General features: G+C 37.7%; 2 protein-coding genes across 2 annotated transcripts in view; both read right to left on the reverse strand.

The window, feature by feature from the left end:
* Window positions 1-14,635, reverse strand: part of LOC311292270 (lipoprotein lipase) — a 632,457-nt gene that overhangs the window by 178,023 nt on the left and 439,799 nt on the right. The gene's annotated exons all lie outside the window — the stretch shown is intronic.
* upf1 (UPF1 RNA helicase and ATPase) overlaps window positions 1-14,635 on the reverse strand; it is a 36,325-nt gene that overhangs the window by 9,069 nt on the left and 12,621 nt on the right. Inside the window, exons 10-20 of the mRNA XM_084411889.1 lie at window positions 13,401-13,560; window positions 10,434-10,552; window positions 7,928-8,092; window positions 6,628-6,742; window positions 5,663-5,806; window positions 4,908-5,121; window positions 4,120-4,237; window positions 3,535-3,691; window positions 1,727-1,869; window positions 1,457-1,631; window positions 703-784 (exon numbers count right to left, since the gene is read on the reverse strand). Coding sequence (XP_084268015.1) covers window positions 703-784; window positions 1,457-1,631; window positions 1,727-1,869; window positions 3,535-3,691; window positions 4,120-4,237; window positions 4,908-5,121; window positions 5,663-5,806; window positions 6,628-6,742; window positions 7,928-8,092; window positions 10,434-10,552; window positions 13,401-13,560 — 1,592 coding nt within the window. The remainder of the gene's footprint in view (window positions 1-702; window positions 785-1,456; window positions 1,632-1,726; window positions 1,870-3,534; window positions 3,692-4,119; window positions 4,238-4,907; window positions 5,122-5,662; window positions 5,807-6,627; window positions 6,743-7,927; window positions 8,093-10,433; window positions 10,553-13,400; window positions 13,561-14,635) is intronic.

Below are 14,635 nucleotides of genomic sequence, written 5' to 3' on the forward strand. Positions count from 1 at the left end.
CAAAATAGACCGGTCTCACTTTACTGTGCACCACAGAATAGACTTCCATTAAGGTGTTTACACCAGTAAGTAGTTCTTATATTCAGTAAATCACTTGTTTAAAGGGTTTTTTGGACGCTTGGTTAATTATGTTTCAAAATAAACAGCTAGCCTATCTAATCCACTGCACGGCTTGAAGACATTAATACACATTTAGAATACGTATTTCTACTTCAAAACTACTTAATTTCTCTTTGTGAGTCACTCACGTATTCGCACGCACCTCAAAACTACACACGCTAATGATGACCTTGCTTAACCGATCGGCAATTAATCGTTAGCATCCCTACTTTATATGTTAACCAACAAGAAAAATAAGAGCTTTATTCTAAATAAGAAACTATATTAATTCATTGCAACTGTAGTGTCTTGATGAGCAATGGCTTATTCAATTCAATTCACAATTATTTGTATTACGCTTTTCACACGTCGTTTCAAAGCAGCTTTACAGAAAATGCACGAGTCCACAATACAATTTAGAGTGATCTGTTATCAGAGGAAACTGTCTAAGTTATTTATTTCAGAAATGTACATATACAAAAATCACACAGTTAGCTAAAAATTTATTAATTTAAACAATGTAATAATTTAAGGCAGAAACAATGAGCTCATTGAAGAAATGAGTTTGTTTAAATGATTATGACAATATGATCGTGTTCTCACCAGTGTTGCTGCGGTCATACACAGATCCAGGAATCATGGCCTCTCTCGCATCATACATGGCAGTACTCATGAAACGTGCTCCCTGAAACACACAATTCCACTATTAGGAGGAGGATTTTGCCACTTATGTGTGTTTTGGTTCCTCCTTTGAAATGTATTTGGTCACTTTGGGAGTGATAATGTGAAAATGAGATGTTACAGATGCATTTAAAGTCCCCCTGTGGTGAAATCCAGCTTTTAATGTTGTTTATGTGTCTATGTGGTGTTTTTAATATGCGTTAAGACAAACCATTGTGTAAATTCATAAGTCGAGAGTATTTTCTCCTTAAAACTGCAGTGAACCAAAGACAGTCTCAAAAACACGCTTTGAAATCGCTGGTGTTTCTGACGTCACAAACTAGCTTGTAACCAATCAGATCAACGTGTGATCGTCAACCAGTGGATCTCTGAGCTGAGCTGAGTGAGTGAGTGGAGGCGGGGCTCATTTGCATATTCATAGAACCACGCATACTAAATGAGGCAAGGGTGTCGAGTTACAGTCAAGATATTATAAGCCATGAAGATTTTTTCCCCCAAGAAAATTAGTAATTTTGGTGATCAAAGATGAGTTTTAAAGGACCACAGGGGGACTTTATTTCACGCTGCATTATGCAATTGCTTATTTCTAAAATGAAACTGTATTTAACCAGCATGTCATGTACGTAAAAGACCATTTCTGAGCCAGAGGAAATCTTGATATGTCGTCTATACTCACAGGGTTGATGGTGTTGACCAGCTTGCGTGGTTTGCTGAACTGCATGAGACTCTCTCTCAGGTTGTTGAGCGGACCCTCCACCAGAACCTTCTGCTCCTTGTAGTAGTTCAGCAGGTGGTTCCACAAAGGCTGCTTGGACAGAGCCTTAGGATTGCCCACAATGATCACGCCATATCTGTGTACACACACACACACACACAAAATTGTGCATATAATCAGAGCAATTCTCCTACATTATTTATACACACATTTTCCATCTGCTGTCGTTACCTGGCTCTGGTTAGCGCCACATTGAGACGACGTGGGTCGTTCAGGAAGCCGATGCCCTGGTGCTCATTAGCTCTCACACAAGACAGGATGATGAAGTCCTTCTCCCTGCCCTGGAACGCATCTACACTGGCGATCTCCACCTCCTGTAGACACACAGAGGTCAATACATCACTGACATGCTGCTGTCTGTGTGCCAAACAGACATTAATCTACAGCCCGGTGTCTCTATCTAATCATCTTTTAGCAAATGCAAGGAAATGGTCTTTTCTTCTCACCCTAATTTTTGCCAAAGTCTAAATGTAAGAATCGGGGTCCATATTCACAGAATTCTTCTTAAGAAGTAAAGATACATCCAGTAATTCTTGAAAAATTCTCAAATATTTGGTAACACTTTACTCTACCGAGCCTTTATATATATATATATATATAATTCATTATAAAAAGGTATGCATTATGTACGTTATAATGCATTTTATTTTTAAATTAAAATGCATTATAAAATTCACAGATTCCTTGTTACATCTGAAATTGGTTGTTTTTAAAATGCATTATACTTTCTAAAGGTGTATTATAACTATAGTTGCAATTATTCATGAGACCATGCAATGCATTATAAGGTGCAATACAAGGCATAAAGCATTTTTTATAATGCAATATATATATATAACGGCTTTAAGTAAAGTGTTGCTGATTATTTTTAAGAATTTAAATAATAGAACTTTAAAGAACATTCTTAAGAAGTTTTTTGGGAATAGAAATTATTAAGTTATTAAGGCGAGACACTACAGGTGAATAGGGTAAATTGTTTAACTAGCAGATATCACCATGAAACATTCCCAGTTGATTTACCTACATTAAGATGAGAAAAAAATGTATTACAAGTTTTCTGTAATTTAATGTTTAAATATGCAAATTAGGCATTATCTAATTAAATATGCACTAATTTGCATATATATATAAAAAAAATGAAATCTGAGTATTGGATAAAGCCAGGTTCAAAATTATTTTTTCATTGCGTTCACATATTAGATGGGAAAAAAAATTACAGAGGGATTTATGGATATCTACTTTTGTTATCCTGTAAATCAGAATATACGGTCAATAGCCTTAAAAAAAATATTCGGCATGTTTTTTGGAATAAAATGTTATATAAATCAGGCTAGGAGTAATATATTTACAAATCCCTCGGTAAATGTCTTCATAATATAACTAGGTACAAGACTGGAAAGTGTGGTGTGTATAACTGCTACTGAAGTGGAGATTTCAGACTTGGAGAATTTTGAGAAAACAGGCTTTAAAGATTTATATCAGCCAATGAGATTGCGCATTTAGAGTTAAATCCCCCCCCCCCCCCCCCCCTTTTACTTTCACGATTGGTTGCTGATAAAAAGGAAATGACCAGATTTGGATCCGACAGCATTGTACAGAAGAGAGAGCGCTTTCTAACGGTGTATGTGATGATTTAGAAAGCCAACTTTTGTTGAATTTATGAGAAATCTACAGACGCAAACAGACAAAGTGTAGTAAAATAAAGACCTAAATGTGTATTTTGGACTTTTTTTCCATCACAAGTCTGAAAGAAGACAAATCTATTAAACCTCCAAATATCCTAAAACCTCCAAATTGACCAGTGAAAAACCCCCGATGTTTTTGCCTGCCGTGTCTCGCCTTAAGTCAGAAAACAAGAAGGAAATAGATTTTTATTTTTAAAACTATTTAGTGAATCCAGCCCCAGAACAGATTTTGGTTCAATAGCTTGTGCTGAAATGCATCTGCAAGCATGTTTAAAAGTGGTTTTGACTCTGTACCTGGTAGAGTTTGGTGTGCAGCGAGCCGCTGAACTGCATGTACTGCACCAGGTAAGAGCGCTGGCCCTCGTACGGCGTGATAATGCCGATCTGGTCAGGTTTGGCTCCGGCCTTCAGCAGACGGGTGGTGATCTTCTCCACATTAGCAGCTTCAGTCCTGAAAAAAGAGACATGATTCTATCAGACCGGCCCTTTGAATGAGCTTTATCTAATGCTGGTAATGCAGAATTACTATAAACATGATTGCGTTCTTTACTGCGGTTGAAAATTAAACTGTGGTAAAGATTTTTCATATCGTCATCCTCTAAGTAATTTAATCAGGAACTGCTATAAGGTCAACACATGATGATTCAGTCCCCCAGTGAGCAAGCCAGGAGATGTATTGTTCATTTGATGGAAATATTAAATTATGAAACTTGCAAACTTAGTCAAATTTGACCAGTGACTAAACTCACCCTGACTTCCAGAAAAGGCATAAAGTCTTGCCGTTTTGAGAAAGCTCTTGGCAATTTTTTTGTGTGCAATGTGCATCAGATATTTGTGGTGCATGTCTTTTTGAGAATGTGATATCACATGCAAACGTACCTGTTGAGATAGGAGGTGCCAGAGCTTGCGATCTCCTCCTGACCCTGAGTCACGTAGAAAAACATGGGCTTATCCGGCTGAGGCCACTGGAAGTCAAAGCCTTTCTTGATGCGATCCGCTGAAGAGCAACAGATCATTATTAATGTGGCGGCAAAATTTAAATATACACTACCGGTCAATAAATACAATTTAAAATAACTTCTATTTTAATGCATTTTAAAAAGTAATTTATTGAAGCTGAATTTTTGGCAGATTAATATTTTTTTTTATAAATGTATTTGTTTAATATTAATGTTGCAAAACAGTTACAAAACGATTTGAAAAATGTTACAAAAGATTCTATTTCAAATAAACGCTGTTCTTTTTAACTTTCTATTCATCAAAAAAAAAACAAAAAAAAAAACACACGTTTCCACAAAAATATTAAGCAGGAAAACTTGTTTTCAACATTGATAATAATTGAGCACCAAATCAGTACATTAGAATGATTTCCGGAAGATCATGTAACAGTGAAGACTGGAGAAGTGATGCTCTGCATCACAGGAATAAATTACATTTTAAAATATATTACAATAGAAAACAATTTTATTTTGTAATAATATTTCACAATATTATTGTGATCTAATAAATGCACTTTTGGTGCACAGAACAGACCTCTATCAAAAAATACATTTAAAAAATATCTTAATTGTGACCCGTAGTGTATAACAAACCAAATCTATCTATACTGACCAGATCGAATTTAATACAACCGTGTGAGAACTATATGCAAAGCGAAAGTAACGTACCGGCGGTGACCCCGTTCTGCAGAGAACCCTCATAGAAGATATTTGAAGGGAAAGCGCTGAGTGCCGGGTGCATGCGGTACTGCACCTGCAGACGGATGGGTCTGATGCCCAGAACCACCAGCCTCTCAAACAGAGACTGAGAAAGACCTGCTTTAGCCGCCTTCTTGCACATGACCACAGGACCCAACTGACAGTGGTCACCCACCAGAATCAGCTGTCAGAGAGAGAGAGCACAGGACAGTTACTACTAGAGAAAATATACAAGAGTGTATACATGCATTTCAAGTACCGTATTTTCCGGAATATAATCAAATTAAAACATTTTAATCTCTGAAACCTGCTCAATTTATATTCCAAAGCGACTAACACAATGAAATTAACGTTAAGCACGCAAAGTGCACACACATATTTATATAAAAGTTTAATTGTCCACTTTTAATCCCTTCCTTTAATGTGGCACAGTAGAAAAACACTGTATATGAGATCATTAATGGTCAGTTGTTGGCAAATTAAAAATGACTGGTCTGTGCACTTGTACAGAAATGTTTTATCTCATAGGTTTCAGTTTTTATCTCTCCACACATATACCGTTAACACAGTTTGAGCTTGATAGGCAAAGTAAGGCACATCAAGTTTATTTGCATAGCGCGTTTCCTACATGCTTGTTATGTTGTGGATTAAGGGGGAACTAAAAAAAGCATGTTTATAAAGTTATGAAAATCTTTTATTTACTGATATTTTTAATTTAACGTTACCTGTTTGGCCCCGAGCACCACGGGCACCATGCACTCGGGCTCCGTGGCCTGGGTGCTTTCATCGATGAGAATGGAGCGGAACTGCATCTTTGCCAGGCGAGGGTCACCCGCACCCACACATGTGCAGCAGATCACATCTGCGTTCTGGGAAAGAAGAGAGAATGAGATGTTTGCAGGCCTCTATCAGGGGGTTGGGCATGATGGATCATGTCATGTTAGGGGTGTAACAGGACACGCTTTCATTTTGGTACGGGTTTTCTGGTTTCGGCACGCATGTGTACCGAATGAAAGCAGCCTTGTTTTAACAACTACATGTTCTGAACTTTTTGCAAACGCATCTGACACAATAATGGAAGGGAAAAAGTGCATTATCCACGTTGTCCTAAACATATACATTCTTGCTTACGTGCTTTATTACGCACGTCAAACTGACTCAAACAAATAAAGCGGCGTGCCAGATATGCGTGCTATTTTTAATGCATTTGTTTTCCTCGACACATAACTTATATCTTATGGTTGCATCCTAATTTGTAAATGTTAGAAAGTCATGCAAGTATTTACATTTTGCCTAAGGCCTTGGCCTGACAGTCTCTGCACAAAAGAATGGAAGCTCAATAACTGCATAAAATGCAGTATGAAGAGCGTTGCGGTTCAGTAAACCTCTTTTTAATAAAAAAAATGGGAAAACAAGGCTGTTTAATGTTGTGTTTTTCCCTCTGCTGTACTGTAAACAAACCAAAACGTGACTTCAAAACCGACATACATACCGAACTGTCATTTTTGTGTATCGTTAAAGTGTTAAATTGCAGCACCACACAAAAACATGCATAATTGTTTCCCACTGCCTGCAGCATCAATATAAAGCACTGAAAAATCCACTTCAGACTCTAGAAACGCTTCATTTCGCTATGAAATATTCCAGCATTTGGTGTCTATCTGTGTTTAAAGTGAAGTCAGAAGGGTACCATGAGCAGCTCTCTCTCTGCGGTCCGTTTGAGAGCTCGGTAACGCTTCTCATCAGACGACGACAGCTCGCCAGTTTCGTCCTTCAGCTGCTGCAGTTTCTGCAACTCTGGCATGCTGTAGAAATGACAGGCAAACATTAATCCTCTTAAGATCTCTGACACATTGTCTAACATCTACATATGAAGAGCTCTTTTCCAAAACGCGATAAACGCCATAAAAAAAAACGAGTTTGTCGTGTCATTTTGCTGTGTACTGAACCTATTCACTGCTCCATCAACGTTTCATGCCAAATCGCTATATTTCCTTGTTTAAAATGTACTGCAAGATGCAGTTTCTTTCCAAACCACTATAAGCGCCGAACCTATTTTTAGCCTAAATGCGATACATCCTCTGGATTCTCTCTCTCACCTTCAAATCACTCGCGTGTATCGCGCCAGACACTCAATTCGCTTCATTCGCGCGTCCGCACCGCGCTTAGCGCCTTATTCGCGCCGCAGGACCTCCAGATGCACGTAAATGCGTCTTTACATTGACTTATCATGAAAATCACTTGCGCCAGACGCTCTATTCGCCTCATTCGCGCGTCCGCACCGCGCTAAACGCCTCATTCGCGCCGCAGGACCTCCAGATGCACGTAAACGCGTCTTTACATTGACTTAACATGAAAATCACTTGCGCCAGACGCTCTATTCGCGTTTGGTGTCAACGCCACTCTCACATACACAAGGTCATGTCGTGATTTGTTCTATGTAAAGTGGACAATGGTTCTACTTTTTATGGGTTCGACACTTTACTGAATGCCAATGTATTTATTATGCCTTTTTTTTGGAAAAAATTGAAGACAAACCATCAATTTTTGGGAAAAGTTGATGGATTTATAGCGTTTTGGGAAAAAAACAGATGGATTTATAGCGTTTTGGAAAAAAATAATAATAACTTTGAATTTATCATCAACAATTTTGTTGTTTGATTTAATAATCATTGTTCAACATGTTCAGACTGAGCCAAAAAAAAACATTTTAACAGGATAAATTGAATATTCACAAAATGTGTGGGTCTAAGTAAAAAAAAATCTATTTAAATGGATTTATAGCGTTTTGGAAAAGAGCTCCTCATATGCAGCATTCAAACACTGAAAAGGTCATTGCTGGGTTAAGGGTTGTAGATTTTGAGAAACACTAAATCTGAGCAATAATAATGTTAATGCCAGTCTTAAACCACTTACAGCACAAACAAATAAAAGGTCTAATAGTGCTTTTTTTTAAATCTTGAACTGCGTGAGAACAGAAATGTCTGTACCTGTCCATGTTGCGGATCTGATTGTGCAGAGCCAGGAAAGACACCGGTGAGTCGATGGCCTCACGACTCTTAGCGCACAGACGAACCACCTTCAGCCCCGTCTGATGGATCTTCTCTGTTAGCTGGTCCACTGCGATGTTACTCGGAGCACAAACCAGCACGGGACTAAAGAAAACATTAAAAAGAGAGTCGAAATCAGATACGCATTTATTGGTAACACTTTACAATAAGGTTCATTAGTTAGTGTGTTTACTTACATGAACTAACAGTGAGCAATACATTTGTTACAGTATTTACTCATCTTTGTTAATGTAAGTTAATAAAAATACAGCCGTTCATTGTTTATTCATGTTAGTTAACTAATGTTAACAAATACAACCTTTGATTTTAATGACGTATTAGTAAATGTTGAAATTAATATTAACTAAGATTAATAAATGCTGAAGTATTGTTCATTCTTAGTTCATGTTAATAACTAAGGTAGTTAACTAATGACCCTTATTGTAAAGTGTTACCAAATTATGATATGATAATTATGATATACATCTATGGCATACCACAATTATGGCATACGTGCGCTAAGATTCTGATTTAACAGGAGCATGAACCTGAAATAAAACCGTAATCCTGATATGGCTTAGAGTGGCTCGAGCCGCTTTAATGTGCATTTGGGAACGCAATATTGATCAACCATCTTCCCAGACTTGTTTATCAACAAAAGACAAGCTTTAAAGGCTTCCTGCAGATTTCCGTCAAAATAAAGGTTTGATGGTTTAATGTTTGAAGATTAAGAAACTGACATACTACAAATATTATTACTGTAATTTTAAAGTAATGCAAAAAAAAGGATAATATTTTTCTTAAATAGCCAATGTTGTTATTTTAAAGTGAAATAATGCTAAAGTAATATTTCATGTTTTTTATTTATTTATTAATAATAAGAATAATACTTTACAATAAGGTTCCATTTATTAACATTAGTTAACTTGAAATATAAAAAAAAACACTAAAGCATTTATTAAAGATACACTGTAGCCAATAATTGTATCCCTTAAAGCTCATCTTTGATCACCAAAATTACATATTTAAAAAAATAATTCCGGGGAAAATGTATTTTTGCCTTAAAATAGCTTGAATGTAACTCCACACCCTTGCCTCATTAGCCCCGCCTCCACTCACTCACTCACACCAGCTCAGAGATTCACCTGCTCAACTTCACTGTAATAATGAAGTCAAGCAGAAATACTGGTTTCATTCAACCAGAAATGTTTGGACCAGAAACTGATTCGGAAGAAGTGGAAGAGCGAGTTATACGGGCTCGTCTACAAGTTGATGTATCAGAATGGTAATGCGTTTTATACTACGTTACACAAACCATGTTCCCGTTCACCATCTGAGACTCAGCATCCTTAGAAACGCTTTGAACGTCAGTGGAGAAAGGCATATAGTTCATCATAATATACATCATATACATAATTCACCTGCTATACTGTTAAATGTACCCGATTTTTCACATCAACAGAAAAATATACCGGTATAACTTGACTTCTCTTGAAACTCCCCTGCTTCACAGCACAATTAATAATATATAAAAGCCCGCCCGCATGTTGATGTGATCGGCTATAACATATTTGTGACGTAAAGAACAAGGGCGATTTCAAAGCGTGTTTTTGAGACTGTCTTTGGTTCACTGCAGTTTAAAGGAGGAAATACTCAGCAATGCTGTCGACTTATGAATTTACACATATTAAAAACACCACATAGACATATAAACAACATTAAAAGATGGATTTTCCCCACAGGAGGATTTTAAAATGAGTTAATGTTAATTTCAACATTTAATTTCAATATATTATTAAAATCACAATTTGTCTGTTAATATTGTTTATTGGACCAGAGCTAACATAAATAACAATGTACAGTTGTATTTTCATAATTTAATGTTAATAAATACTGTAACAAATGTATTATTGTTAGTTAATGCATTAAATAACATTAATGAGACTATTGAAAAGTGCTAACAATAAAAATAACGAGGTAACATTTTACAATGAGGTTCATTAGTTAAAGTAAACTAAAATGAACTAACCATTAGCAATCCAGTTGTTACTGTATTTGTTAATCTTTGTTAACGTTAGTTAATAAAAATACATCATTGCTAGTTCATGTTAGTTCACAGTGCATTTACTAATATTAACAAGATTTTAATAAAGTATTAGTAAATGTTGAAATTAACATTAACAAAGATTAATAAACGCTGTATACGTGCAGTTCATTATTAGTTCACGTTAACTAATGTTAACTAACGAACCTTATCGTAAAGTGTTAACAATAATGATAAGGAAATAATTCATATTTAAAATCACAATCTCAATTTTTAGCAGAAAAATCTCAAATAGATTATTTTCCAGCCCTAGTATTATTCAAATTAACTCCCATTTCATAACACACTGGAAATACACAGAGGCATTTATGTCTACCAGTACCACGAGAGGACGTGTCTTACCCGTTGCCCTGTCTGGCCAGATGGTAGACAATAGTGGCAGAGGTGACGGTCTTGCCGGTCCCTGGAGGGCCCTGGATCAGACTGAGGGGTCGCTGCAGGACCGTCTTCACTGCATAAACCTATATCGTGCCAGTGAGTCAATGAGTTTCAGAAGTCAAGTCAAGTCACCTTCATTTATACAGCGCTTTTAATAGGGGTGTGACGAGATCTCGTGTTACGAGATCTCGCGAGATTAAAACGCGACGAGATTTCTCGTCGAGGTAAAACTTTGTCTCGTGAGTTGTTGTGATGTCAGTGTGATGGAGCGTGAGGGTGAAATTAGTAGCCTATTGAAGATGCCCCTGCCACTTTTAAATCATTTGTGTGCCGGGCCAATCACACACACACTCCGCGCACACACACACACTCACTGTCCCTCGCTCGCTCACTCACTCGCGCGCGAACACACACACACACACACACACACACACGCTCACTGGCGGGCGCACGCCGCACACACGCACACTGTCACTGTTGCTCGCACTCTCACTCACTCACGCACACTCAACCCGTCGTGGAGGACCGTTAAAGTTAAACATGCTAGTCTTTCTGTCGTGATGTCCTGAAGCATCGCAGACGCGTAGGTTGTCGCCCACTATGACACACTATTCGAAATGAAACGATCGAATCTTGCGTCCCGACGCCCGTTGTCCTTTACGAATCTCCACGAAACGGATCGTGCCAAAATCGCGCTAAAATAGTGTAATCTGAACCAGGCAGGTAATAAACATTTGACCTATCGCGCAAAGAACCTATTAAAGCACTAAGACATGGGAACAGTATAGCTAACATTCACATATCACAAGTCATATCGACATCGCAATATTAAACAATGTTATCGCACATCACAGCTTTTCCTCATATCGTGCAGCCCTAGTTAGCTACTGCCCAAAGGTCTCAAATGCTGCCAGAAATCGTCGACATGCTTATATTCTTGAAAAAGAACATGACCAAAATCTTAGTCTGTTCTGTGTAGTTAATTTTATCTCTTTTTCATGCTTGAAAAAAAAATGTGTTTCTGTTTTAACTTGTAGTTTTGAGAGAGCAGTAGCCTACTTTGATTATGGATACACACTGTTTGCATTTAAAGTGTTATTTCAGTTATTTATATTTATTTTATTTATACTGTTTTATTTTTCTTTATGTTCGATTTGTGGAAAGGAGTTAGATTTCTCATGTGAAATCGTACAGGGGAGAAGCCAGACAGTAGAGTTTATAGCAAAACATTTTGCAGTGTTTGCATGTCCTTTACTGCATAGAATTCATTAAAATAGCGGTAAAATAACATTCATTACAAGTTGATTTCAAAATGAACCTAAATTGTTTTGCATTTTGTGATTTTCAGTTGAATAAAAGACTATTTTCCATTCATATATTTCATCATTGAGGATTTCTTAAAAATTGTGTAAAAATCTCGTCTTGTCTCGTTCTCGTGAACCCAATCTCGTGTCTCGTCTCGTCTCGTGGAGTAAGCGTCTCGTCACACCCCTAGCTTTTAACAATATAGATCGTTTCAAAGCAGCTTTACAGTGATACTAGGAGATTACAGTAACAGAGATTGTTTTGGCTTTACAGCAGCTCTAGAATAAAGTTATTGTCCAGATAAAGTTAGTTTTTGATTGTTTCACTTCCGTCACGAAGATCATTAGTTATTAACTTAGACGCCGCTAACACGACAGTTTTAACTGAAAGCAAAAAACTTCTTGTGTTCTGGCCGTTCATATGCACGACTATGTCACTATGCCAGTGTTTGGCGGCTCGAGAACTCAAATGTTGAAATAGGTTCCAAGGTGCACGTGAATAAGGCCGTGTGTCCGCAATGCTGAAAACGGCTAGCTATGGGCGCTTGAGAGCGTTTTGGCAGCATAGCAGGTTTTTTTTCCAGTTGAGACGCTTTGCCTGTTATGATACGGGATATCCGCGAAAGTGTTACTAGTATCTCATTTCACACATATTTTGTTTCTGTGTTGATTCTATATTAAAATGTCGATACAATGTAACATATTTTCTCTGGCTCTTGTTTTAAATGATTCATTTTGTTCTGTTACTATGCTTCTTGTTGTCATCTGTTGACGTTGTACAAGCAGAATGTGGCGGTTGGTCAGTGTGGTATTAGTCCCGCCCCTCCTCCACTGTGATTGGACGGTTGGGTTGACAGTGATGAGCGCTGCGTTTTACCCAAAGTTGAACATTCTTCAGCTTTCGGCGACCAGTAAAAAAACGCCAGGCGCTCAGCGCTTCAGTGTGGAAAAAAACGCTCAGCGCCTCGTTATGCTCATGGCGTTTAAAAAACGTGGCGCTCACATTATAAACAATTGGAAAAATACGCCAGCCACTTGTGCACATGCATATTACGTGTTTAGTCTATAGGTATGTGAATTTTAATATATATATATATATATACACACAGTACAGGCCAAGAGTTTGGAAACATTACTATTTTTAATGTTTTTGAAAGAAGTTTCTTCTGCTCATCAAGCCTGCATTTATTTGATCAAAAATACAGAAAAAAAAATGTAATATTGTGATATATTATTACAATTTAAAATACTTGGTTTTCAATTTATTATACTTTAAATTATCATTTATTTCTGTGATGCAAAGCTGAATTTTCATTCATATATACTGTATATATATATATATATGGTCTTTCTTTACAAATTGACCTCACTAAATTACTTGTCTGGCCTGCATAATACAGAATTTTTTGTTGTTTCCGCGGATCCACGTGAACTGGAATCATTTTGATAATGTTTTATCTATACAGAGGGAAAGGGAAGGAGGCCTTCACAGGGGAGAGACTAGCTGACACTTCAGGGCTGCGTTGCAGTACCATTTTCACCGCATAAACCTACATTGTGCCAAAACAACTTGAGTTTCAGAAGCTTGTAGTCAAAGGACCGAACGAGGTGAAGGGGAGCTCTGTACCTGCGAGTGGTTGAGGTCTGGCAGGCCCTGCGCAGTGAAGCGTTTGGGAAGCTGGCATTTGATGATAACGTCCTCCACCTCATGACCCAGCAGCTTGTGGTAGATGTAGCCAGACACAGAGGTCTCATCCACAGCAAACGTCTTCAGGGCACTCTGCATTCTGCATGACATGATAAACAAAAAGCTCAACTTCGCGTCCACTAGGTTCACAGATCATTAGACCACTTTAAAGGGATAGTTCACTTTGAAATTAAATTTTGGTATGTTTTAGCTTACCTCAAGGGCATCCAAGATGTAGGTGTCTTTTTTTCCGCAGTAGTTTCAATTTTGATATTTTAGGTCAAACCGTTCTTGTCTGTCAGTCATATAATGCAGGCCTATGGTCACTGTCTCAAAGAGCATGCACAAGTCCAAATTAAAACAATTCCCCACCATCCAAATTAAACAATTCCCCATCGTAAGTACACTTTGATGGCCTAAGACACGAAACGAGCGGTTTGTGTGAGAAAACGAACCGTATTTATATAGTTTTTGCCTCTTGACCAAAGCCGCGTCCAACTGATCTGACGGCGCGGGCGGGTATAGATATATACACTGATGTCGCCTTGGCTAATGAACTGCAATAGCGAAGGCGACATCTAGTGTTTCTATATCTATATCCGCCCGCGTGCGGGTATAGAAACACTAGCACTAGATGTCGCCTTCGCTATTGCAGTTCATTAGCCAAGGCGACATCAGTGTATATATCTATACCCGCCCGCGCCGTCAGATCAGTTGGACGCGGCTTTGGTCAAGAGGCAAAAACTATATAAATACGGTTCGTTTTCTCACACAAACCGCTCGTTTCGTGTCTTAGGCCATCAAAGTGTACTTACGATGGGGAATTGTTTAATTTGGATGGTGGGGAATTGTTTTAATTTGGACTTGTGCATGCTGTTTTGAGACAGTGACCGCAGACCTGCATTATATGACTGACAGACAAGAACGGTTTGACCTAAAATATCAAAATTGAAACAACTGAGGAAAAAAAGACACCTACATCTTGGATGCCCTTCAGGTAAGCTAAAACATACCAAAATTTAATTTCAAAGTGAACTATCCCTTTAAGTAATAGTTCATCTGAAAATTAAACTGTTTTCCCACATACAATTACAAATAATCAGGACTGAAGGCATCAAGCTTAAAAAGAAATAAAAAAAGATAAACAAGATCCATACAAGTATCATACAAGGAGT

This window comes from Rutilus rutilus, assembly GCF_951802725.1.
Source record: "Rutilus rutilus genome assembly, chromosome: 6".
NCBI lineage: Eukaryota > Metazoa > Chordata > Actinopteri > Cypriniformes > Leuciscidae > Rutilus > Rutilus rutilus.